The sequence below is a fragment of the Tribolium madens genome, unplaced genomic scaffold, assembly GCF_015345945.1.
Source record: "Tribolium madens isolate multiple individuals breed KSU strain unplaced genomic scaffold, Tmad_KSU_1.1 Scaffold_7;HRSCAF=85;Tcas5.2_LG10, whole genome shotgun sequence".
In the NCBI taxonomy this organism is placed as follows: domain Eukaryota; kingdom Metazoa; phylum Arthropoda; class Insecta; order Coleoptera; family Tenebrionidae; genus Tribolium; species Tribolium madens.
In genome coordinates, this window is record NW_025401050.1 from 8,402,839 (window position 1) to 8,430,730 (window position 27,892).

General features: G+C 29.8%; 3 protein-coding genes across 9 annotated transcripts in view; 2 read left to right on the forward strand and 1 right to left on the reverse strand.

Annotated features, from left to right (window-relative positions):
- LOC123010062 (protein tramtrack, beta isoform-like) overlaps nucleotides 1-7,580 on the forward strand; it is a 47,453-nt gene extending 39,873 nt beyond the window's left edge. The window contains exons 4-5 of one of the 6 annotated variants that reach the window (XM_044406709.1): nucleotides 516-748; nucleotides 851-919. In XM_044406709.1, the coding sequence (XP_044262644.1) occupies nucleotides 516-748; nucleotides 851-904 (287 nt within the window). In that variant the 3' untranslated portion in view covers nucleotides 905-919. Of the gene's footprint in view, nucleotides 1-3; nucleotides 421-515; nucleotides 749-850; nucleotides 1,129-4,906; nucleotides 6,336-7,295 lie in introns of those variants that run through there. The other 5 variants (XM_044406720.1, XM_044406736.1, XM_044406722.1 and 2 more) reach the window with 5 other exon arrangements.
- Nucleotides 7,541-8,215, reverse strand: LOC123010064 (mediator of RNA polymerase II transcription subunit 22). Its single transcript, XM_044406737.1, has 3 exons — nucleotides 8,026-8,215; nucleotides 7,767-7,980; nucleotides 7,541-7,719 (listed from the first exon to the last, which is right to left on the reverse strand). Exons 1-3 carry the CDS (start codon nucleotides 8,126-8,128, stop codon nucleotides 7,614-7,616), a joined length of 423 nt encoding a protein of 140 aa, XP_044262672.1. The 5' UTR covers nucleotides 8,129-8,215; the 3' UTR covers nucleotides 7,541-7,613.
- Nucleotides 8,216-25,158: 16,943 nt separating this feature from the next.
- LOC123010241 (gamma-aminobutyric acid type B receptor subunit 1) overlaps nucleotides 25,159-27,892 on the forward strand; it is a 175,769-nt gene continuing 173,035 nt past the window's right edge. For both annotated transcript variants that reach the window (XM_044406957.1, XM_044406958.1), the window contains exon 1: nucleotides 25,159-25,539. In XM_044406957.1, the coding sequence (XP_044262892.1) occupies nucleotides 25,537-25,539 (3 nt within the window). In that variant the 5' untranslated portion in view covers nucleotides 25,159-25,536. The remainder of the gene's footprint in view (nucleotides 25,540-27,892) is intronic.

A 27,892-nucleotide genomic window follows, 5' to 3' on the forward strand; every position in this document is an offset into this window, starting at 1 on the left:
TAGGTTCGATTTACGTTGTGGCAGCTACAAAAAACCCTAAAATAATTTTCGACAAGAACATGTTCACGATATGTATCAAGTCGTTGGATAAAACAAGATGGCGGTGCACCGCCTACTTTAAAAGTAAATGCAGAGCCAGTCTTTTGACTTATGGGAAATATGTGAACGCTAAATTCAAACATAATCATCCTCCAACAGTGCAAAGCAATGATTTTATTGAAAATGCGATGCGGCAAAAAGTCTATATTTTAAGAAGTGATTAAGTGTTTAAAATAGAAGATGTAAATGTTTTTATTTTTTGTGACTTTAAGTCATTTTATGCTTCCTAGAAGATGTGATCGTGTAATACATAACCAAAGCCAAATTTTATTGTTGTATTGTTTTTTAATGTATTATTCAATAAATAAACAGTTAAACTGCTTGGTGTCTAACTCGTTTTTACCGCTACGTTATTTAATAAAGTTTTGGCGGTAATAAAAATGATTTAATTTAATTTCCTATTTTGCATTTTTCAGATTTGATCTATGTTGCGCCTGGTAAAAAAAATCCGAAGTTAATAGTCGACAGCAATGTTTTTACTGTGTGTACGAAAACGACCGAATCGACAAGATGGCGGTGCACTTCATACTTCAAATGCAAATGTCGGGCAACACTGTCGACATGTGGCAACGTTGTCAAAATAAATCGGGAACATAATCACTCTCCTGTATTAAAGAATGATTCGTTTAATGATTTTATACCACATTTTGTAAGAGTTATAAGAGAATATAACTAGTTTCTTTATTTCACTCTGTGTTTTATTTAATGTTTGTTTTTGTTTCAAAATATTTTGACATTTTGTGTTTTTCAGGAATTATTCATTTCCTTCAAGGCCGCAGTTACAAACATCCTCTCATATTATTAAACGGAAATGAGTTTTTCCTCCACCAGAAGCGACCCAAATCGACAAGATGGCGGTGTCGGGCTTACCATAAAACAAAATGTCGATCGGCTTTGTGCACTACTGGCAAAATTGTGAAAATTTTTAATAGTCACAACCACTCGCCTCTCGCCACTCATCACAACACTGAAGAATTAATAGGGCAATCTGTTTTTATTTTGGAGAAAAAATAAAAAAATCTGATATTTTAATTTGGGTTTTATTTGCGGTCTTTTGTTTTGGACATTTTTTGACACTTGCTATTTGTAGGTGTAATTTATGTAATAAAAGGCTAAAAACATTCACAAATTATTCTGGAAAACCACAATTTTTTTTCATCAAGGAGACAACACTGCAACAAGATAGAGATGTGCACAATATTTCAAAACAAAATGCAAATCGAGACTAACATATTGTGGCAATGTTGTCAAAGTTACTTATTACGATCACCAACCCTTGATTAAATTCACACGTTTTACCACCCGGTTCTAGTGAAACAGTAATTAAAACTGTTAGAATATGAAGTAAGTGATACTTTCCGTCCTGGTTTCTTTTTAATTTTAGGACTGGTATTGAAATATTTTTTTTCAGTGTTTGTGACGTATGTGAAGGGACGAGTTCGAGGTCCACGGATATTTCCCCGACTTATTGTAAACAACTATATCCATATAAAACACCGAAGCACTCAAACAACCACATACTGGAAGTGCATTGATTATGACAGGGGAAATTGCAATGCTAGGTGTTCCACAGATGTCAACCAGACTATACGTATGTCTGGAAAACACACGTGTAATCCAAATACAAAAGACGAAAAATTTAATATCTTAAGTCAAGAGATTTATACTATTAGGCAACACATTGCTACCAAAAAATTGTATCATCATAATTAATTTAAATAAATTCGTTTTCTCAAAAAGTGTTTAAGCTTTGAATCTCTTTTTATTATTTTATGTTTTTAGGCTAAACTTTTACACCTTCTCTTTAAAAATTTATTACACAAAAAGTTGACAGCTAGAAAAATTGTTATTTATTGTATAAGTGTTTTAGATAGCATTTTATCCACGCAAGAATGTTAAACAGAACGCAGTTCGATCGTTTTATTTTCTTGAGTGGATAAAATGCATCTAAAACACGAATGATATACAATGTTTTATCCACAATAATCATTTATTAAATCAGATTTTATCAAAAAAATGATTTGATGTGACAGCAGCTGTAACGACAAAAATTATTGAAAGTAATTTAAAAAATCTTGTGTGAATGATTGCTATTTAATTTCGATTGTTTATCGACTCCATTTGTGAACATTTATAAAGTTCGTGAAAAATGCAAGAAAGCGATTTTGTTTCTGAGCTACTCTCCAATTATTGCCTGCGAAGTCCAGGAAACATTGCGAAAAAGTATATTCCGAATTTAATGAATGGAAAGAAAAAGTAATGAGGCCCTAATATTTTGATACTAGCAACATTTATGACGTCATTTATTTTCGAGTAACCGACATTTTTCATTACTGCTTTAGATATTACACATCGTTATCTTTCTTGGTAAGCATAACAAAATTCAAAAATTAAGCAAAAAGAATAAAATAAAAAAACTTAAAAAAGTTATATATAAAAATTTTCATATTAAGTGTTTATGCTAATTATTTAAATAATAAAATATACAATAAACAATTGCCTCTTATAAAATAAGGCAAGAACAAAAAAATAAAGCTTTTTGTGTTTAATTGTAATATTTATATTTTTTTAATTTTTTTAAATTTATTTTTTAAATAAATGGCCTTAGCCATTGGCGCCCACAGGGGGGCAGTGGGGGCCGTTGCCTTCCCCTAGGACTATGGGAGTTGTTATTTTATATAAAAAAAGATTTTTTTGATCTTTTACAAACTCGTTCGAACTTAAATTTTCATGAACGAAATAAGAAATTACTATTTACATTTTTATCACGAATTGAGTGATATGAAAACAGACAAATGAAACTGTTATTATTAATTTCGACTCTTCTTTTGCCCCCCTTGACCATAATTTCTGCGGACGTCCATGGCCCTTGCGCAAGAATATGATTTAATTATTACCTATTATTAGTATAACGAAAAGGTTATCGTTTGCACAATATTGTTAAATCTTATTTAAAATATTCAAAATTGTCGGTAAACGCGATAGTGGCACCACCACATCCGGTTGACTTGACCGCGTGAGAGGCGCGCGAGGTTTTATTAGTTTATAAGATTTATTCTGTTATCAGGGGCAACACAAGTCGTGGTTCGTTTAAATGTTATAAGTAGGAATGTAACATCAGGTGTGGGATTCACGTGTAGTTTAGTGTTTTTTTGTGTGTGTGTTCTTTATTGCTCTGCGAATTTTAAAATATGACGTCGCGTTGGTCTATTTAGAGTCTAATTAATTTTAGACATTTTATACTTGGAAAGCAGGATTCTCAATTAGAATTAACTTAAACAAATGTTGGTTTTTAATGAAAAGTAGATTTTATTTAGAACGTGAAATATCTGGTGATGGTATACGACCTGATCATCATAAAGTTAAAAAGATATACAGGGTGTCCCACGAGTAATAATGAGCCTGATAAAATTTTTGAAGCAATCAACATTACATTTCATAGATAACGTGGATACTAAAATATTTCGTTTTAATTAGTTAAACATAGTAAATTGGTAAATTGGTGTGTTTTTTATTATTTTAATTGGTTGATTATTTGATGTTGCAACAGTGAAAGTAATTTAATAAAAATTAACATTTTAGCAAAACCTTAAAAAATTCATATCTTCGTTATTATAGAAGACACGGATTTGAAACAAAGACATTATACAGCACTTTAGCAATTAACCGCATTGGTTTTGAATTACATATTTAAAATTCGTAGTGCAGGGCATGTTAGCCTGCTTTATATGCTATCAGCATATCTATACTGGCAATTTTTTTTTCACCCTGTATGAATTTTTGACAACCATTTAAAAATGGTTGTCATCACCAGGAATTTTTTTACAAGTTATTTCATGAAAACCTTTGATATTAACGAAATCAGTGGCGCAGCCAGAAATAGAGTTTAGGGCGGTTTACCTATGTAAAAATTTTCGGGCACTCATTTAAACATCATTTCAAAAAAGACGATGTAGTTTGGGCTTTATTGTTATAACTGTTTTTATGACGGAGGTTTTTAATGACAAGCCAGCATGAATATGCCTGCAGTAATTTTAAAGGTGTTCGGAAAAAGTGCCTTAACAATTTTCATAAAAACTATTTTTTATAAAGTACCTGTTACGTTGCAAATACGCCAAAAATTTTATAAGAAAAATTGTTTAAAATCAACATCTAGGCCTCTATACCAAATTTCAAAATCATCGGGCAACTAAGGTTGTTCATTTTTATCCAAGATAGCTTTTTAGCAATTTAAAAAAAAATATTAGGTCCGTATAATTCCAAAAACCTCGGCTAACTTTGATCTCTCACATTTTTTTATGTTTATTTCCCAAATAAAAGAATTTTATTTGTCACCATTTTTACGACATTTTAGCGGTAATTCGTATTTATTTCCATTTCGAAAGCTTACCTTTTTTAGTTAAATCGATCGATGAAGAAATATTTTGTAAATAGGTCAATGGGTAGTTGAGTTATATTTTGTCTTTAGTATTTTTTGATGGTTATTTATGGTGTGTTTTAACTTTTGAGGGTTCAATTATAATTTTTTGTTTGTTAAAAACTAAATTATTAACTGAGAAATACCTTAAATATGTCTTAAAAAAATATTTGTTAGGTAATTACTGACTTCAAAATAAATTTCTTTCTGACAAACCGATATAAATAATGTTTTAAATGTTAAAGATTTTGTTTTTAAAAAAGACTTGTTGTTGAAAATTTTTTTACGTTTATTTTTTTCGATATAAACATTTTGTTTGTATAGATTTTGGATTTGTATCGAAATTTGTTTTGTCTATATCTGGTATTAACAATGACATCTTTTTTCCAGACTTTCTCATTATGACCAACCAAAGAGGTCAAAATGTCCTAATTTTCGAAGACAACGTCTATCACGTGAACCGCCGTTACGGACATTTCACATTTTGGCAGTGTTCGGAGTACAGAGCTTTTAAATGTAAAAATCGCCTTAAAACTTCAAAAGAAGGCTATATAGAATGCAGCACAGTACCCCACAATCACCCCCCGAGGAAGGACCGAGTGGCCGAAAAAATGTCCAAAATGAATTATTAGGCACACTTAATAAGCAACCAAATATGTGAATAAGGGGTTTTTGATTTGATTCCTGTGTTTAGACGACTTGTGTTTTACTTCCGTTTAATTTCCTCTCAGTACTAATATTACTTTTTTTTCAGGATTTCATTAGTCGAAATAAACCGTGAACCGAATGTTGGGGAAACACTGTTCGTTTAATTATTGATCCATTTGTGTCTTGCGTTTTATGTGATTATTATTAATGAAATAATTTTAATTCGATTTTCAAATTTTGCTACGGCAACGATAATCGTAATTGGGAAATATTGTCAACAAAGTTTGATTGTGAACGAACCACTGTATTATCTGACATTTGATACCTCGCCGGGCGTATTAAAAATTGTGGTCCGTTCACAACATACTCATGGTCACAGCCAACTTAAATAAATACTTTTTATATCTAATCTTAATAATTATTAGTAGGCGATGCTGCAGTCAAAATTTTACCTAGTTTTTGATAAATTAAAGTAAACTACGTTTTCTAATTGCATCCTATAACCAGGACAATGAATTAGAATAAAGGATTGTCCTTTAAAATAAAAGGCGGTTGGTAACCCTAGATGTAACTGAAACCTAGGAGTGAACATAGGGAGGGATGACACAGTGTGGTAAAGGTAATTACAGAAATAATACACAAATATTGAAAGAAAAATAATTGAAAGAAGTACTAAAGGAATACATTTTATATCATTAGAAATTTGCTACTACACAATCAATTTTTGCTTGTATATTTTTAATGTGTATTCTATTTTTGTGTTGGTGTTGGAATTGAACATTTATTGTTTGTTTTTTCTTATTACGAATTAATTACGTTTATCTACGACCATTAAATAATACGTGTTATTTACGTGCACTTGAGAGTAAAAAAAACACAAATTGATTTTTTTTAGAATGTAATTTGGTCTGTTAATAAATGTCAATTTCATAATTGTCAGGCATCTTCCAAGTTTCTATCAAGTTTTTCTATGTTTTTCCATTTTTCCACTTCGTTTTTAACACTGCAAGACCACCAAATAAGACATTTCTTTCGCACATTTGGGAACAACCTTTTTCACACTATGGGAATCTTTTGAAAAATTTGACAATTTTGTTCTTGACAATTTGCGTTTTTTTTGCACTCAAGTACAGTGGCGGAATTAAAATTTCGGGCACTCGGGCAGTATTGTCATTTTTACAATGTAAACTCTAAAACAACCTTTTACATTAATAACCTCATTTTTTACTCTTGTCATTTTGTCTTATCTATTTACTTTCAAAAATAGTGTCACCGACAGAAAAGTTTAATTGTCAAATGTCAGTCATGATGACAGTAAAAGGTAGTTTACAGTGAACTTTTTTAAGTGACAGAAAAATACTGACCGAAATTTTAATTTCGCAACTGTACGACCTAGGTTTAAGTATTATGCTACTCATAAATCACACCCGTGACTATTATAAGTCACTAGTGACTTATCATATCCCACAAATCTGTCATTTTAATAAATATAAATTTTGTGAGTAGAAAGTGTTTTATTAAAAAGCATCGGATGATTTATACACTCGTTTTCGGCTTGTGTATCCTTGAATTATAGCCACCATTACGTGCTCGTTAAATAATATACTATTATACGGCTACATTAAAAAAAAACGGGAAATGAAATTTTTCTAAATGTAAATTTGGTTCAACTTGACAATACGTATCAAAAATATTCCTATCAATGCCGCATTTAAGTGAAGTATGGTAGGAAAATTATGAATTTAGAAATATTTTAACCTCTTTTTAATAAAACACGTTCACACCATGGAAGAATTGAAAAAAAAAACAATTTTTTTTAACATTTTCCATTTTTTTTTTAATGTAGCTGTACCTTTAGTTTTGCATATAATTGTAATTGTTATACGTATTAGTACATATTGCTATTTCATTTAGGTGTTTGTTTTTTTCTTTGTATCGTTTATAATTTATTTTTTGAAGGTTTAGAAGAGCTCTTATGACCAGACTTTACTTTATTGTATTTTTATTTAATAAAGACTATTTTGTACTGTTCTTATTAACTTTAATAAAAATATACTGAAAAAGATGTTGCCTCTGTTAATTTATAAAATTTTGTCAAATTTCCAATTTCTATGAGTGTTGTTTCTTGCAGATAAGCCCACATTTTCCAAAACACGGAGAGGCAAACTGTGTATGATATACAAAGAACACGTTTTTTACAAAAACCAGAAATTGGGGGCACGAATATTTTGGGTTTGTGGACATTATTACAAGACAAAGTGCAAGGTGCGATGTGTCACTGATATGGTAGGGCGGATAATTCGTACGAGTATCTTGCACAACCATCCACCACCAGTTGATAAAATTTTGGGTATTGATAACAAAATGAGACATGCATTACGAGTTTGTAAATTGTAATTAGTTGTGTTGTGTTGAATAAAAAAATGAAACAAACTACGGCGTTGTTTAATTATTTATTTAAACTAGTGTAGTATTCCTCCTCAAGGTCATACAAATCAGCCGCCATGTCGTCCCTCAAAGACATAAGTTTTTGATCACACTCTGCTTGCTTAGTCCTAAAACAACAATCAGACATCTACAGTACTCTCATCGAAAGTCTCACCTGAATAATTTCGAGTTTTGCGTAATTGCTTCATTCACCGATGGAAAATCGTTCAAAATCAAGTACTGTTTGATATCCGAGACAAGTTTCATGAGGGACTCCCCGGCCCGAACAATGTTAGCAGCACGGACGTGCATTTCGAAAGTGTCTTGCTCGCATTGCGTCATTCGGGATAATTGTGTGTCGTGATCGCCTTTGGCCAATTTAACAATTTCTGCAATTAAAAATTAGAGGAAATCCAAGAATTTGGTTAGAATACCTTCGAAATTTTCCAACATGCTTTTCACGTCGTCTTTGAGGCGTGTCCTGTAGGACTTGAGCAGGGCTTCTTTGCTCTGGGGCAGAGCCCGAGGGACAGACATTGTTTACTTTAAAAAAAGTTGAGTAATTGGTGCAAAATGTAAGGTTATGCTTTAGTTGACATTTCTTTACGATGTAATGTCGGTAATGTAGAAATCTATCACAGGGCGCCCTCTCATGACTAATTAGGAAATTTTCAAAATAATTAAATTACTCATTTAAAACTAATAACTCTAATATGAAAAACGTTTTACATAGGACTTTTTAACGTTACTGCAATTATTAATATCATTCTGTGTAAATAAATACAGAATTTGAATAAACAAATTAACCCTCTTTTTTTGGATTTTTTTTGTCGCTTGAAGTTATTTTTAATTAAAGAAATTATATCCTAGTTTTGCCAATTTTCGTCGAAAAACTCTTCTTCTAGTCACAAAGCTGTTTTCCTTTTTGTTGCGGCGAATAGTTAAAGTTTACGACTGCCAAGTTTTGCTAACTTTTCGTTGTTTGTTTTTCATCTTTGCTCTTCTCATTTGTTTAAAACACAGTCTGGAGTTTATCAGACAAATGAGACATGCTTATTATTTGCAGAAAATTTTTATTTACTGTGATATTTTTTCAGATTCTCCACAGTTCTGGACAACACGCAAAGGCAAAGTTTGCATGGTTTATAACAAGAATTTATTTTACATAAATCGGAAAAATGCCATGGGTCGAACATTTTGGATTTGTTATAATTATTTTACGTCGAAATGTCGGGCCCGATGTGTTTCTGATTCTTCAGGGAAATTAATTCGCACAACAATTATTCACAACCATCCGCCACCTCGAGAAAAAATTCATTATTTGGTTTGTTCCAATTTTTCTAGTGTTAGTTTCAATTCTAATAAACTTTGCTAAGTTTTTATTACTCTTTGATTTAAATATGTCTCAGTTTTATTGCTATATGTTGATCGTAAAACAGAAATAAAATAACGAGAGATTTTCAGTTTTAGACACAGTTGTTAGTTTTTATAAGTAATGTAGTTTAGAATCCAATAAAAAACTAATCTTTAAAATTATTGTTTTTTTTTGCGAATCCTTGTCCTTGTATAACACACGGTAAAATAATCGATTGGCGATCTGAAGAAGAAATAAACGATTCCGAAACGTTGTCTTTAAAAATTTCGAAGTTATGAGTTTAAATTTTGCACTTTGACTATATTTATTTCTATTGGAAAAATAATTTTCCAAGTTTTTTTGCTACAGGCTGTATCCTAATGTTATAACATATACCAGGTGAATAAAAAGTATGGAACCAAACGTTTTTTGCTTAAACTATTTATTTTTTGAAAAAAACTAATTGATGAGTGCTAAAGTACTAAAAAAATGTGAGGATTTAACAAGAATAAAAATTTTCGAAATTTTCTTTTATTTTTGAGTTCTACAAAAAAATAATTTTTTTAAATGGCAACCCACTATAAAATCATTTTTCTGATAAAAGCTATACTCTAAAGATTACAACTATCTGCTTTATTTTTAATTTTTTCAAAAAAAATTCGCATAACTCAAAAACAAAACAAAATTTCGTTCTGAAATTGCGATCACATTTTTTATATTACTTTAATTTATATTAATTATTATTTTCCGGAGGCAAATGATTAAAAATAAAACCGCTTGGTTCCATACTTTATATTCACTCTGTATATACAAGATCATCAGTATCATTAAATAGACATAAAAAATCTCAAATTTCATAAAATAAGTGTCAAATTTTTTTTAAACATGTTCCTGGTATCTCATCTTACTTGAAATTTGTCTCTGGGGCGCGATTTCTGACACACCCTGTATTTTTTGTTTAGTTTTGTTATTTATTTTGAATTAATAATAACATAATTACTGAAAACTGGCGCTGTTTATTTATTTAAAGTGCATATAAACACAATCGATTTTAGTGTGTTTGCTGAAAAAATACAAATAGTTTCACATCCCTTGTAACCCACACCTGAAATAAAGTCCATTTATCTCGGAAAGTTTTACTGAAGACGGCCAGATATTGAAATTCACTCCTTTGGGACAACGTGTGCAACAAAACACACTGAAAAAATAACTTTTTTTTACGTAGTGAAGAAAATAATTAAGGGAATTTTTTTATTGACAAACGAAATGTGCGTTGAAAAATTCACTCTAGTTTGCTCCATTTCCGCTCCCAGAACCCAGTCTAAGGTTTTATATTACGTCATAAATAAGTTGTTAGGGTCCATATAGGATATTTTTGAAATGAAGTTATTTAGAAGTTGTGATGTATATTGCGAAAAATGGAGCCATAAAGGAGATACAGTGGCGGAATTTCAAAGCACATAAAAAAAATTCCAATTTAAATAACTTGAAAAATCAGAGTGATTTCCATATAAAATGGTATTAAAATTTAACTCTGACTTTAAACTTATTGTTTTCAATCATTTAACGATATTGTTTCCCTATCTATTATTCAGATTCGTTGAAAAACATTTACCGGGAATGATTGAAATTAATTCGTTATTTAAACCAGACAAGGATGGATTACCCTATGACCTAGTTTTCAATTTGTTGACGTGGACTGAAAAAGACAAATAGATGTCACTTGACAAAATTAAACTTGAAAGAAATTTGGCATAAATACATTAGGAGACGTTAACAATGCTTTGGGACATTTCTAGTATCACTCAGGATATAATTATAAATTTCTAGTTTTTTAGTTTAGTTTTAGTTTTGCCTCGCGTTGACAGCATTCTTTGGTCTAAATCTTCCCTAAACAATAGATTGATCGAAGAGATTATGTCAAACGGTGGAAAATCCCTTTGGTTTCCTCCTGCCGAGCTATGGCAAAGCTTTCCAAAGCTTATCAAATAATTTACAACTTGGCAAAAACAACTTTAAACACTCCACAAGTAACTTTCTTTTTCCGATTACCTTTTAAGAGAATTAATTTATTTGCTTCTCGACTAATGCATTTCCGATCTAAATCGAATTATAACGGCCACTACATTTCACCCCATTTTACTTCCAGATGTAAACATTAAGCAAATAATTTTCTCTTTTTGGGGATGTTTTATTTGTTGGCAGATGAAAACCAGCAAAATACCAACACTGTTTTAGTTTTATCGTGAAAGATATTTTAAATTCTAAACGCCCCGATATATTGCAGCTTATATCACTGATGCTGTGACAGGGATAATAATAAAATTTATGGATGCGGCCTCGATCAACTATTTAAGGGGAGTGCTTTGAACGTCTTTCTGAATTATAAAACAAAATGGTGAAATGTTAATAAGATTTTTGATCAAATTTTAAATTGATCGCAAAACCAGAAACTCAAAATAGTCATAAAATTTTTAGCTCTGGTGTGTCAAAATTTTGCATTTTTTCCATGGAACCATACTTGTTGATGTCGATTTTTGATTGTTTTGTGGATGATATTTAAGTTTTTGAGTATTTCAAAGACTTGAAAGACTTTGGAAATTGAACTACAGAAATAGTATTACAAGTATCAAAATCTATAGGCAGAATTATATCTTTGATTTATTCAGTATTTTTATTTCCTTAAAAAATTTGCATATTTTGCTGTCAGGGGTCAAAATCCTAGCTACCTAAACATGAAAAAATAAAATAACCAGATTAAAAAATTATTATTATTTGCCTTTATTTTTTTAATCTTTGTTTTACATTTATTCGTTATCTTACATTAAAAAAAATGACAAACACTTCTTGTAAAATATTAATTATAGTTCTTGACAAATTTATTTATTTTGAAGCAGGAAATAAATATTTTAAAATATAATATGACATTAAATAAGTAAATTATCTATCGAAAACGACAAAACAAAATTATAGAATGTCATATTGAATGGAACAATATTGATTATTTGAAAATTGTTCAGTTTAATCTCTTTTAGTTAAATTCTTGCATAACAAAAGGACGTTAAGCCAAAATAATATGACGAATTCTTACAAAAGAGAGAAGAAAAAATTGTTTGTTTTTAATATATTTTACATAAAACATGTTTTTTATGTTTGCATCGATTTTTATAACTTGGAAATGTCTTGTCTTTTAGAACTTTGATTTTTGATTATTAATAAGCAAAGCTATTCTAAAATTTAGTTATTTTAACAAGTTTAGATTAATGATCTGATTTTTTGAGATAAGTTTCCTAAGTCTAATCCTGTGAACTAAAAGTGGTGTTAATTGCAAAAAAGCTACCAACTTAATAAGAAGAAAAGATTTTGAACACAGATGTAATATTTCCGGGCAGTTAAATCGCTTTGGAAAAACCGGCTTCAATAATTAAAATATTTAAAAATAGTGTTGTAGAATTGTAACTTTGTGTATCACAAAATAAGAAAATATATATACAGGCTGATTCAAATGAAACTACCTGCCTAACAAACTTTAAATACTTACTCACTAGTAATACATTAATCATTCTTGACTTACTTTATAAAAAAAATATTTAACTTGTTATTGTTTGAAGATATTTTTAAAAAGCTTAATACATACATTTTGAATAATTTTTTTGTCGTTTTGGTAATCGTCATTTATTTAAGGTTAAAAACATCATATTTTTGAGTCTGGTGTTGTGTTGATATTGATTTTTTAATGGGTGGGAATTGTGGTTTTATTCGGATTATCTTGTGTTTCTAGAAAAACATTTTTTTATATTTCACTCTGTATTATTTGGCTTCATTAATAAACCAACCATTTTTTGCTCCACATATTTATTTTTAAACTTATCGTGTACATACAGTGTCAGTTAAGTATAATGTGTGGGTTTTGTAATGATACCCCAAATTGACAGTTAGTTAATAATTTATAGTGAAATGGGTTTATTTTTAGCTTTTCCAATAATGTGGGCGATCCTCACTTTATTTGTAGTTCTGACAATTCATATACCTTTTTTTCTGTTTTCCGAAATATTTCTCATTTTATTTGGTTTAAAATAAGTAAAAATAATTTCTCATTTTAAACAAACTTTAAAAAAAAATTCTATAAAAAAATCAAATACTTTTTTGTCTACCATTCTGTACAATTCGTATTTGAGAACAAAACCTATGGACAAAATTAAAACTAAGTTAAATTTGTTAATTTAGTGAAACAATAAGGTACGACAACAATGCAATTTCACGGTGGGGTAATCGCATTTTGTGCTTTCTGTTATATTCGGTTACCTACTTTAGGTAAATGTTTGTTTTTAAACATTTCAGCGTAATTATTATTCTACTTTTACGTGGATTGAGTCAGTTTCTGGACTTTTTATTAAGTTTATTTAAAATTTGGCTTGTTTATTTTTTAAATTTTTATTTATTAATAATTAATCAGAAAATTTAGTATATTTTACATTATAAACTCAATAATGTGTTCTCACTTATCTCCATCTTTTCTAAAATACTTGTACCTTTATATGCAAAGTATTCATAATTTAATAGACAAAACACAGCCAACATTTTGCAGAAAAAATTTCTTTCTGTAAAATCTTTGGTGTAATTTCTTGAGTATTTTTGCAATTTTCTTTAATTCTCTTGTTAAAATTAATTACAAAGTCAAGAGAAAGATTGCTCTCAAACATGACCAAATTTAGTGAATCATTTTGTAAAGCGGGAATATTTTATTTGAAATTAAATGTAAAGTGGTTTAACAATATCAAAACAGTTTTTTAATGCTGAGCATTTTAATCAACAATTTCACTTTGTAGGTTACAAGTATTTTTGACTAGTTAATTATTCGTCATTGTTATCGAGATTTGAATATTTACAAAAAAAATTTGAAAAATTGAGTAATTACATTCATTTAAACATGTAAAAAAGAATAAAAGTGACAATTTTTTATACCTTTTTTTCCCCGAATTAATACAATTATATAGCTAATAGGTATTTATTACTAAGAATAGTGGAAATAAACTAAAAATTTATTTAAATACATAGAGGAGAATGATGATAAATTCAGATTTTTGTGACTATTAGTTTTTGGTACACACAAAAATGTTGATATTGTTTGAATATTAATTATGTACGTATTCGAGCATATTTGTTAGTCGTTTGCTTGTTTTAATTGAAAAAAAAGTCGATACTTTGAACAATTTATGATTGACAAAACTTGTTGTAATAATTTGTTTGGTTGTAAAGGTTCTACTACCTATAATTGAAATTTGAAAATGGTGGATGCGCCGGGGTAGTAATTAATTAAATGCAGTGCCTCCGCTGCCGGCAACGGTGCTTAAAAAAGTAAAGAGATGGCCGCCGGCGTCACTTGCCTACGCATTGTTGGTTTAGATTCTTTTTTATTTTGATTTCGGTGCTGTGGGAAATTGGAGACCGACTTTCATGTATGAAAAATTTAATACTTTTTACGCAAATCATTTTAAAAAGGCTTTTTTTAAATTGCTTTGATGGCTGTATTTTGCGAGTCAAAGAAACAGCTTTTCTTGTCCAAACCAGCTGAAATTTGCATACGTAATTTCTGTTACATTACAATAACATTTACTTTAATTAGTAATTTAAAAACAATTAACAATTCTTGCTTAATATTTTGGCTTTTAAATAAAATACGAAGATTAAACCAACTCCATTGGATAGATCGGATAAGTCATGTGAGGTTGGTTAGGTCAGGTCATTATTAAATCACAATTATTATCTAAATATTTTGATTCAATACCGTTTTGCTAAAAAAATTGATAAACCACTCTGTTTAACTTTAGATCGCGATGCTTCATAAAAACGACGTTTCGGTTGACTTTTTTTGAAAAATAACAACTTATTTGTTTTTAAGAAATATTATATTCTAAGAAACGTAGAAAGTAAGGAAAATAAAAGAGAAAAAGCACAAAAATCTCTTAAAAAAAAAACAAATGTCACAAACTGTGATACTGACGTATATTCAGTCAGTAGGTGCAATCCTACAAAGATGAACAACCTAGAATTGTCAAATGTTGCCACATTAAATTTGAATTTTTATGACCTACCAACAATTCTATCACTATGAAACGCTCTTTACTCAATTTTATGCCAAAGAACTTAGAGCGATTTGTACACAGGTAAGTTTAATAGGTAGAAATTTTAATATATAGCAGTGATCAGAAGAAGAAAAATTATTTAATTTACATTCTGTGATGTTGTATTAGTAGAAACTTTACCTAATGTTTGAAATATAGTTTTTAAAAAACTATTATTGGTATTGTTAAAAAAGAATTTTAAACTGCAAAAATACAGCTAGTGAAAAAAGTGAAATTAGCGACAACATGTAAAAATTCTTTGCCGGCAGCTGAGGCACTGCCTAGTTAAAAACTGTATAATTACATTTTTAGGCAGCTTAAATAATCATTAATTTTTTCTGTTAGAACAATGTTTTTATTCATCAATTTACTGTATTTAATCTGAGTTTTTCAATACATTAAGTTATATACAGAGTGTTCCGTTTTTATTGTTACAAACACAAACAGGTGATTGAATATTCAATTTTAAGACAAAAGTTTCCTATGAACATGTATCAAAAAATGTTACGTAAACGAGCTACACCTCCTGAAAGACATGTGTTTTAATGGGAATTTCCCACTATTGCAGAATAGATAAAATTACAAAAGTTGGTACAGCTGATTACTTTTAAACACCTGAAGGAATTTAAAGATCACTTGTCGAAATTTTTAATTACGGGTGTCTGAAACGGTGAAACAAATTTACTTTTTAAATTTTTTCCTCTTTATGGTCTGTAAGACCAATTGTAAACTGATTTTACCCAAAAACGGTTAGTTGTATCGAAAAACTATGAAATTTAGAATTGTGTGGCTGAAAGTGGCAAAAACCAACCGCCAAAATAGTTGGGGGACTTTTTACCCTAAACCCCCCAGTTTAGGACGCTTTTGAGTAAAAATTTCGAGATTTTATCTTTAAATTTATTTGGATGTATAAAGGTAATCAGTTGTACCAAATTTTATAATTTTATCCACAATGGTTTCTGAAATATTGGAAAAACTCCATTAAAAGATGCACCCCTTTCAGGGGATTTAGCTCCCTTATATAAAATGTTTCGATATATGTTTATAGGAAACTTTTATGTTAAAATTCAATATTCTATAAACTGGTAAAATTTGTAACAATAAAAATGGAAATACATAATAAATTTCAATTCTGTGTATTTAGTTTACTCTAAGTCTGTTGAAACATTTGTTTAATAGCTTGAAACTTTACTAAATAAACTGTTGTCGACTAATCGGCTTCTTATTTTACGACATTTAACTCCATAAACCAGTATTACCAACTAAAAGACATAAGTCAAGCTAAAAACAAAACCGGTAAATCCTCTCTATAAATCACTTCCAGCAAAAATTTTTATTAATTTTTCTGCACTCCACTCTCTTTTATCAAAGTAACTAACTTCACAAAGCGTTTCTCAAAATTTCTACTCTCACCAATAACGACATTAGTGTGTCTCGACTTCAAAGTAATTAAATCAGTTTCCGTCAATTTTAAAAGAGCGCAATTTAGGTTTTTAACGACAATGGAATGCGGTGTACATTTACTACAAACGATGATTTTTTCTCAACGACCACCACGGAAACGTTAAAGTGTGACAAAACACGACGATGCGGACGTTATGTCTGCTCCATTCGTTACAATGTCGAGCCATTAGGACCGGCTTTGATTCGAGTCCTAAGTCTTGTTTATAAATACAACCCTTAAGCTTCGGTACGTCGTTTCCGGGACTCGGAGATGGTGTCTTCTTTCGTGATAAACTTTAAGATACTAACAATGGAGAGATAAGTGGTTGGTGTTAAACGAAATGGTGGTCAACAAATAATTATCTCCCGGGGACGTTCCTAATCGAATCAGTTTTAATCCTCTGACAGAGCAATAACTGAACTTAAATGAAGTTTTATCATTGATTAAGGGTTAGTTAGGAAATGATGAATTTTTTTAACAAGTGTAGTAACCACTAATTTTTTTACAAATTTACGGAACAATTCACTGATACAATTATTTTGTAGGAAAATGGCTTTTATACAGGCTGTATTATGAAAAACGCCCCAAGCCATAACTCCATTATTCTTAAAATTATGATAATACTTCTTAGAACAAAGTTGAACATTTTTTGTCATCTATGGTTTGGGATAGATGCTAAATTACTGCTGTTTTTTGTTTCACCGAAAATCACATAACTTTATTTTTTTAATGGAACACCCTGAATATTTTACCACTTTTGGATTGTCTTTTAACAAGTTTTAGTACCATGTGCCTAAAACCAACCGTTCGTGAGATATGAGTCAATTAAAAATTTATTAAAGTGGGCAGTGGACAACAATAATATTACGTAATGTTGACAAATATTATTACTTTGCATTTTCTTTTATTATTTTTATACTTTTTGGTGTTCTGGTGATAATGTGTTAACAGACATGATTCAAGAATATTTTGAAAGCAATGACAACGCCTTTACACTGGGCGGTTTCCAATAAGAGAAGATCCAATTCGTCGACCTGAAGAAAATTTGAGGATGTTTGGGGTTTTTAGAAAACCCAAATTAGAACAATTGCGTGCGATAAGCCAACGTTACTTGCAATTTCTTGAATTCATGTTCTTGCATTTTCTTCAATACCTATCTAATTCTGTATCTCTTTGAAATTGGAGATGTTTTAATTTGGGTTTTCTAAAAGCCCAAAACAGTCTCAAATTTTCTCTAAGTCGCTTAAATTTTCGACGATTTGGAACGTCTCTCATTAGAAACCACCCAGTGTAAAAGCGTAGTGCTCTCCCACAATTTTTATTTTATTCAAAATATGTCTGTTAACACATTATCATCCATGATTAACATTAAAAAGTATAAAAACAGTAAGAGAAAATGCAAAGGAATAATATTTGTCAACATTATTTGATATTATTGTTTTCCACTGCCTACTTTAATAAATACATTATTTGGTGAATATCTCACGAACGGTTAGTTTTAGGCATATGGTACTAAAACTTGTTAAAAGACAATTAAACAAAGAATCCAAAACTGGTAAAATATACAGGCTGTTCCATTAAAAAAAATAAAGTTGATGTGATTTCCGGTGAAACAGAAAACAGCATTAATTTAGCAACTATCCCAAACGATAGATGACAAAAAATGTTCAACTTTGTTCTAAAAAGTATTGTCATAACTTTAAAAATAATGGAGTTATGGCTTGGGGCCATTTTTTCATAATACAGCCTGTATTAGTGAAAAAAAGTAACGAATTTTTTTTTAATTTGGCATCAAAACTTTTCATTGTGAACGAACCATGTTATTGAAAGTTGGTAATCTCATATTTGACACTTTGCCGTGCTAAAAATTGCGGTCTGTTTACAGTCACCGCCTACTGTAATGCCCGATTTAAATAATAAATAAACACTCGTTTGTCTTTGTATCAAGTAGGCGTATTAGTTAAGGACGTATCCCGTATGTTATTCGATGTCAAAAAAAATATTTTACAAGGATTTAAATAGTGATCCTAGCTAGTTGAATTATTCTATGAAACCTCTCAAAACATTTTGAAATGAGATTACGTTGGTGTGTGTTTAGGGTTTCCTGTCATAATTTACTACAACAATTATATTGACATTTATTTTCAGTTGTTAGTTTGTCATTGAGACATTTTGTTTTCTATGCCTGCTTAATAGAAAGTCTTTTAGATTTCGCTGTATGTAAATATGTAAAGTTTTGAATAGCTTTTTATAGATTTACAGATGTGATAAAAAATCACTTTAATGCTTAATGCTATTTTACTGACCGATAGCAAATCACTATACTAATGGTGAAAAAAAACTGCAAACCTATTTAAAAATCTAAAATGCGTGTAAAATTTTTCTCACAATTTGTTACGCTTTCGTGAAATGGAACGCAATTTTATTTCAATAACCTATAATTATTTGAATAGCAATTTCTAAAGAGTGTAGTAGCAAGAAAAACACCGCTCTAGCTTAATGCAATGTATAATGTATACTCGTTTTCATATTATTGTGCATGGATGTTGAAAGGGATTATTTTAAGGGGCAACCATGTAAAAATTCAAACAATCCTAACCTCGATCTTCCCCATAATTTTTTTTTTAAATAAATTTGTACTCCAGGTGGCAAAAAATAATTAAAATTAGCAACGTAATTAACATAAGGTAGCACACATAAAGATTTTTGTCATTATATTATTGATGTGATTAAATTTGTTCTAAATGACATTAATGACACTTTTTGTGTGAATCAGCCTTTAAGTTAAAGATGTATTTAGACTTCTACAACCTACTACTATTAATATGAAAAAACTATATATACATAATTGTTTGCCTCAAAAATCACTTTTTATATACCGGGTGTAGGCATTATTTTTATGAAAATCGTATTTGTAATGCCTATTCGACATTTTAACAGATGTTTGAAATTTTACATTTCTGCAATTTTTTTACTGGTTGCTCGGTTCGAGCTTAAGCTAAACTTATGAGTGATTGATGTAATTTTTTAAAATTACTTTCAGAGAAAATAGTATATTAAAAAAACAGTGTTACAAATCTCTTGAAAATTGCTTAAATTGCGTTAGTTTCAGTTAAATATGTAGTTTTACAACAGTTTTTTACTTAAAAACGACAATAGTGATGGCAAAAGTTGTCAAAAACGGTGTCACAAAATTATCATAGCAAATGTGAAATGTAAAAAGATTTCTAGACTATTGAAAAAAATAGCTAGCTTTTTCTCGACGGTGAAAACGAATTTTTAACTTACATTTAAATGTTGCAAAAATTTTCCAAGATTAGAGCCAATAGAAATTCGAAATAATCAAAGATACTAAGAAAAATGTGTTATGTAAGAATTTTCTCTTACGCTTTATTGAAATAGCGTTTCATTTTATAGTAGACTCAACCAAACATTAATTCGAATTACAATTTCTGTATTAATAAGTATTAAAACCTTCTCTCTATTTTAATAAAACAAACTCTATACAGGCTAGTCCGGCTAAACTCCACGTTAGAAATACTTTGAGTTCTAACAATCTGAAATTTTGTATATGTCCAATGAAAATATTTATCAAGATGGCAGCATTTTCAGTTACACCGGATGTGAGTATTAACTTTGTTATTTTAAAAATAGAAACCTATATGTTTTTATCACGTTTTTGAAATTTTGTAGATTTTTTTTCTAAAAATCGGTAACTCAACCATTTTCAATTATTTTGAAATCACATTGATTTTTTTTGTGGTGTATTCGCTATGGGAAAAATAATTAACAAACCCTCAAAATTGAGGTTAGGTTTAGGGAACTTCAAATGACTTATTTGTTTGAAATGGAAGGCTCCAATTTTTTCTTTACCAAATGAAGAGAAGAAAAACTATAATATTTGTTTCATTTATTGTAAATATACAGGGTGGGCGCCAGAACTCACTTCCCAGAGAAAAATGTCATATAAGGTAAGATACCAGGAACATGGAAAAAATGTTAAAAAAATTTTATCTATAAAAAAAGGGTTTAAATTCTGCACTTTGACTCTATTTATTTCTGTTGGAAAAAATAATTTTCCAAGTTTTTATGCTGTAGGCTATTAAAAGAGGAAACAGGGAAGCTGTATCCTGAATTGTAACTCTGTTCAATGTTATTTGTGGCTTTTATTAACGAAATTTTTGTAGTTTTACTAAATAATTGTAAAAAAACATATACAAGGTCATCAGTATCATTAAAAAGATATAAAAACATGTCAAGTGTCAAAAAATAAATGTCAAAATTTTTTGATAGATTTTTTTCATTTTTTCCGTGTTCCTGGTATCTTACCTTACTGGCGCACCCTGTATAATGTCAGTTTTGGCGATTTTACTAATATTAGATAAAAAAAATCTAAATATTTCACTTGAAAATAAAAACAAAGAACAATCAATGCTGTAAATTAATTATTTCAATTACAAGTTCAACTTTGAAAATCTAATTAAGATCAAATACAAAACTTTCAACACTCGTAATAACGAACGAATAATTCATTGATTTAATCTGGCTTCTCGATAATTATCAAAAGTCAAACAACCACTAATGGTTCTCGGAGGTTTGGTAATCATGCAACCCTTTTACTAGTGTTTCATTTGGTTATAAATAACAGATTTATGGGTCACAAATCGGAGGGTAATAAAAAACGGCCTGTTCTAAAACACACGGGACCAATTTTTTGCGTCTCATCCTCGTGGAGATTTACTCCTTGACACAGGAAGGCAATTATTGGGGAAAAGATAGTTCAGTTTAATTAAGGTGTCTATTCTGTGACGTGTATAAAAAAAAAAACAGTCAAAAATGTGGAGAATGTTTGATTCGCCTCTCTTTTCTGGCAGTATAAATTTTTAAGCTTGATAAGCGTCGCGCCAAATCCCCTTGGGGTCCAATATTTCACATAAGGATAATTTACAACCTAGGTGTACGTAAACACGTTATTCTGGGTCAAACTATGTACGAACTTTACTGAAATACAACGGAAAAAAGCAAAATCGTTAATCAAACTTTGCACCTTTTCGTTGAAATCAACTTTTAGTCTTTTTTATCAAATGGAACAGTTTCAAGTGTCGCGTTGTAAATAACACTTTCTCGGTATATTTACATTCAATCAAGGAGTTCTATGATAAAATTGGCAGTTTTTTTTCCTTTACGACGTGTAAATAGGTTTGCAATTCGTTATTTTGTTGGCTTTAATCTGTCTCCAGAGTGTATTAAGAACCCGCGTCAAAGTCGAATTTCTACCTTCGATGTAGGGGAGAAAAGCCTATAATTTATCGAGCGGAAATTTATTTTGCACGTGGTTTTAAAAAATCAGAAATGAATTTAATAAAATCGGCACTTAAGGAATAACTCTTTATAAAAATTTGAAAAGTTAAACAAGTTTTGTGTTAAATGATCTGTCATTAATGTTCCCATTTTTTGTTATTATTTTAATTATAAAATTAAGTTTCATTTTTTATAATTGGGTCACATTTATATGACATTCACTTATTTATTTAATTTTGAACTTATTAAATTATTTCCCCAAGTTTCTTCTACTTTGATTTGGTCTTAAATAAAACTTCTAAACCGCATTGTAATACGAGTATTTTAAAAAGACAAAACGCTATAGACTTGGAAAATTTATAAAGAATAATATTATGAGTACAGGTAGTTCGTAGAGACTCATTTTCAATGGGAATCTAGTGGTTAGATAATAACGTTTTGCAAATATATAATAAATAATAGTTGTTTGTATTACAAGGGAGAAAAGTGTGTCTTTTTCTCCCACAGGCAGAAGGCAGGAAAAGACATTTTCTTTCAGTGTAGTACATATCATTTTTTACTACCCAGCAAGAGAAACTTTAAAACAAACAATTTTTTCTGATTTTTCTGTATCGCCATTAAATCGAGCATCATGTTTTTTTCATTTTTTTGGAAGAGGCAAAGATTTAAAGAGAGGTAAAAATTTCACCTCTCGGGGAGGTATATGGCCACTTTTCTTTCTGAAATTAGGGTGGAAAACTTATTTTTTGTTTTGAAAAATATATTTTTCTAAGGTTATAATTCAATTTTTAAATTAACTAGAAGACCATACAGAAATCTGGAACTGAGGCAAATAAAATCACATTTTCACGGCAATTTGGAACAGATACTAGCAAAACTATTGTTCTGGGAAGCACTATTTGATTAATGTTTTAAACATGACTTTTTTTTGAATTAAATCATTAATTTTTTGAAGGAAAAAAATTGAAACAGATATCTACTTTTGTTTCACACTTTAAGGCTGAGTTTGAGTTGATATTCTCTGAAACTTAGATTTTGTTTTGGTGTTTTTTTTTTTAACTTAGTTTGATGTTTTACATTAATTTGGAATAAATATTAACAAAAATTTAAACCAAATAACTTTAACTGGGGTGTCTGTATAAGTACGTAATATTATGTGTTTGAGGTTTAGGGTTTTATTTATGTTATTTCGGTTTATTCCAATTTTTGAAGTCATTTATTTTTTTTATATTTTATTCTTCGACACTGTCAGAATTTACAGTTTTTTCCCTATGTAAGGAAGTTTTGACAACTGTTTGGCATTCCTCAGTACGAAACGTCAGATTATTTTTAACAGATTTAAAGCAATTTTAAGCATTGTTGAGTCTAATTCGAAAAATAAAATGTTTTATTCAACTTGTCTTTGTGTAAATCGGTTCATTTATTCCAGCTTGTGGATGATAAACCACTCGTTAACACTCGTGGCTTAAAAATCCTCTCGGTGAAATAAAGCGTCCGATTTACACCCAAACTCGTCGAATAAATAACTATTTTCTACTTTAAAGTACACAATTTTTTTTTAAACTTACTATAAAAGTAGCAGGAAGGTGTCATAGAAACTTGGAACAAAGATTATTGATAGTAGTGTTTTTTTTTTTCGCAGAAATCAAATTTTTACACTAACTTGGAATAGATACTACATATATAAGGAACTTGCTTCCACAAAACAAAAGTAACAATTATGGTCTTACTTTGTTTTTCCTTGGTATAATAACATTTGAGAGAATAGCATGAGTAAATAAAGGATGCGCCAGAACTCGCGCCCTAGAGAAAATTTTCAAGTAAGGTAAGATACCAGGAACACGGATAAAACGTTTAAAAAATTCTAGCTGTCACATAATTTTGACATTTATTTTCTGACATTTGACATTTTTTTATGTGTATTTAGTGATACTGATGATCTTGTATATGTTTTTTTACAATAAAACAACTTGGAAAATTTTCCCCACCAGTAATAAATAGAGTCAAAATGCAAAATTTAAACCTCATAGCTCCTAAATTTTTATAGATAAAATTTTTTTAACATTTTTTCTATGTTTCTGAGATCTTACCTTATATGGCATTTTTCTCTGAGGCGCGAGTTCTGGCGCAGCCTGTATTTTTCATTGTGTTTTATGTACAAGATTCTAAGTAACTTAACTGATTGTCTCGAATTTTTAGATCTAATCAGTTTTCATGTATGTACCTTAATTCTATAATAGAAATACTATACTGTTTTCTATTAAACAGTGTAAAAACAATAATTTGTTACATTCTCCTCTAAACTATTTATTTAAAGTGTGTAATTTGTAGAGTGCTAGATTTTTTTAATTATTGTTATTATGAATGTTAAATTCATTCTAACTTTCTAGTAGATTTTGTATTTTATTTTTGTTACTATTTTGTTGTTCTCATGCCTGTTAGTTTATGATGATGTAAAAGATAATAAAATAATAAGCACTGTCACATAAGAGATGGTATTTTTGTATTGTATTAATTTTTTGGAAAATACAAGAAATTTGCTGATTTTTTTCGAAAATTTGGTAACAAATGTTGTAAAAATCATTGTTTTAAAGGGTGAAGTTTTTTTGTATAGCACTTTTTTAATAAATGTATTTTAAAGTTGGTCAATCTGTCTACTATTAAAAGTATTTAGTTCAATTAATCAATATACAACATCTTCTGAAAATATCTTTAATTCTAGTTTTTTTTATAAAAAGGCTACTTATGAAGTTTTAATTTGTTAAACCAATTTAAATTTAAATTTTGTTTAGGTGATCTTTTTATTTTTTTAGGAAATGAATTTTTTGCAAAGCTACTAATAGTAAATTTAGCAATTTGGAACAGACATTGACAGGATTTTTGACACAATTTCTAAGGCTTTTAATAATTACTTTAAGGTGTATTAGAATTAGTTTAGAATAAATATACAAGTTGTTCTAGAAATATGTACAAATTTTGTTGGTTTTTAACCAAGAAATGTATTTCTCCTTTCGGTGGTTTTTTATTTAGTGTCAACTGTGCTTTGTGCAAGGTGGAATATTTATTTCCACCTCCTCCTCACATCGCCTTTTCGATTTTCTTAAGCTTTCCTGCAACTCTCTCACGACTCATAAATAACTTAAACTTTGAAAAAAAGTCGCACAAACGTCAGTTGGCAAAGGATGAAAAATGAATCATAGGTGCTCGACTCTCTCGCGTTAATTTTTTATAACACAATAAGCGAGTCTTTGGCGTGCGCGGTCGCCTAGGCAGCCCCAAGCTAGCTTAGAAAGCGGTGGGGGAAATCGGGACTTCATTGTTGCCATTTCCGCGGCCTGGCAAGCACAAGTTTCCCTAAAACGCTCGGCCAGAGAGATTGCACAGGTGAAATAGTGGGAAAGTGATCAATATACCGACGGCATGGAGTGCGGACGGTCGTAGGAGCCTCTGGACGAGAAAATCGAGCGTCGGAAAAAAAAACACTGTGTGTGCCTACTGTGCTATAGCAATGTACTGTGCCGCTTGTTCGCTCTCACACCCCGATCTAGAGGCCTTGGGATAGCAACATGCACACATTTCTAAGGAGGTGTGCCCGATTCGAGATTGTTGTTAACCCGGCCGTCTTGATTTCCGCGTGTACGGATGGTTTTTCACGACGTTTGCGGACATTTTACATTCATTTATCGGTTCTGCGTATGGGATTTATTTAAAATATGAAATAATGGTAAGTGTGGTTGAGACTACGCCGTTTAAACACGACTCAATTTCATTATAGTACACCACATGGTTTCTCTCGTGTGCTCTTTTTTACGAGAAAATTTTAATTTAATTTATTAATTTTCCGCTTCACCGTGTTTCAAAGCATACGGGTTTCTTGTCATGTTATGCATAATTACCAACCATGAATAAATTAAAATGATTATTTTGCACACAATTGTCACCATTATAAAATGGAACTATTTATGAAAAACGTCAATTATTTATAATAACAATAATAATTTATTCGTGCTATAAATACAACGTACTTTTACACATGTCAAACTTATTATCCATACAAACTTAAACTTAAATAATAAAGATAATTCCTATGATCCTATGAACATGAGTTAGAAACATAAATAAATTAAATTCCAATTAGATATCACTAAAGTTATTGTTCAGATATTCCTCAATACTATAGAAACTTTTTTAAGTTAGATAGGTCTTTAATTTATTCAGTAGAACTTTAAGGGGAAGACATTTAAAATCTTTTGGGAGAACATTGAAGAACTTTATACAATAATAGTTGTAAAAATTTTGGTATTTAGATAGTCTTATTTTTTCGAATGATATTATGTGGCTTCTGGTGCCGTAATTATGAAATTATGGTAATGAATTTTATTGTTTATTATAAACTGCAAGCATTTCAATATACAGTAGGATGAAAAAAAGGCGCCACCCACACGTTATAAGTGATCTTTTATTAAAGACGAATCCGAAGACCAAAATTGGATTTGTGCTCTTATCAGTAAAATATAGACTTTTCTTTTTAGAAAAGAGAAATCTATATAATTAAGAGTTTTAAAATAATTTCATTGTTAAAGTCTAGATTTTGCTACTGTTGACGGTGTTCTTTGTAAAAAGTCTATTGAAATAAACTTTATTGAAGATGTTAGGATACCATTTCTTGGCTCCAAAGAATGTTGCAACATTGCAAATATCCTAGGATACAGAAAATGTCCAAGTAATATTCAATTACTGGAAACGGTAACAACAAAAAAATCTATTTTCAATGTTGTTTGTTCTGTGAAATTTGAACGATTAAAGTCAAAAAGGTTTCCTAGATACGAAAAATACCTGAGTGAAATAGTTTTTTAGTAAAAGAAATTTGTGCAATATTGCCGCTTTGTGCTGTTAGACAAACTGTTTAGATTTTAAAAAGAATCTATTTAGACTATTTTTGGAATGATGGTCACAATGTTTCAATAAAAAAGGACGCGCCTGTTTCAATCGTGGGCGCCTTTTTTTCATCACCCTGTATACAGAAGATAACGTAAGAATTTTTTAATTACTAAAATTATTTCTGCAATCGTCACGACGTCCTAGTGAAGAAATAATCCTAATACTTTTTGTTGGAGTTCAAAAAGTCTCGTAATTGCTGAACTGTGACCCCATATAAGAATACCATATTCAAGGTGTGAATTTATAAGAGCAAAGTAGGATAGATTATTAGTCAAATTTCGAAGTAGATAAATTGCTTTACCTACAGGGTGCGTCAGAACTCGCGCCCCAGAAAAAAATGTCATATAAAGTAAGATACCAGGAAGATGGAAAAAATGTTTATCTATGAAAATTTCGAAGTTATGTGGGTTTAAATTTGTTTGACTCTATTTATTTGTGTTGGAAAAATAGTTTTCTAAGTTTTTTTGCTATAGGCTATTAAAAGAGGAAACAAGGAAGCTGTATCCTAAGTTGTAATTCTGTTTAATGTTATTTGTGATTTTTATTGACAAAATGTTTGTACTTTTACTAAATAATTGTAAAGAAGTATATACAACATTATCAGTATCATTAAATATACATAAAAAAATGTCAAATATCAAATATCAAATTTTTTAAACATTTTTTCCATGTTCCTGGTATCTTACTTTATATGGCATTTTTCTCTGGGGCGCGAGTTCTGGCGCACCCTGTATTTTGGCTCGCCATGTTGATTCCACGTTAATTCTGCATCTATACAAATTTTTAGGGAAAATTGCATTGTGACAGATTTTTCTTTATTTAATGTTCGTTTATTACTGAGAAACCATTTTTCAGCTAAGTCCATAGATTTTTGTTGTTTCCTATTAGCAATTTCATTTGTTGCTCCAGTCACCCCAATAGTAGTGTCGTCTGCATATAAAGTTGTATCGGTCTCGACTATAAAATAAGAAAGATAATTTAAACAATTAATAAAAATAAAAAAAATTTTGGCATCGCTCCTTTACAACCTTTAAACATTTATATTAATTTATTTCCAAAAAAAACTGGTAGTTTACTCCAAACAAATTCTTGAATTCTTGTAAGTCAAACATTTTTTTAACAAAAAAGTGTGAGGT

Excerpts from the sequence above, each read along its gene's own strand:
- LOC123010064 (XM_044406737.1), bottom strand. The coding sequence starts at position 8,128 with ATGTCTGTCCCTCGGGCTCTGCCCCAGAGCAAAGAAGCCCTGCTCAAG. Across the intron at positions 7,981-8,025 it reads CATGTTGGAAAATTTCGAAG|AAATTGTTAAATTGGCCAAA; the intron begins GTATTCTAACCA and ends TTTTAATTGCAG. Across the intron at positions 7,720-7,766 it reads CAAAACTCGAAATTATTCAG|GACTAAGCAAGCAGAGTGTG; the intron begins GTGAGACTTTCG and ends TTGTTGTTTTAG.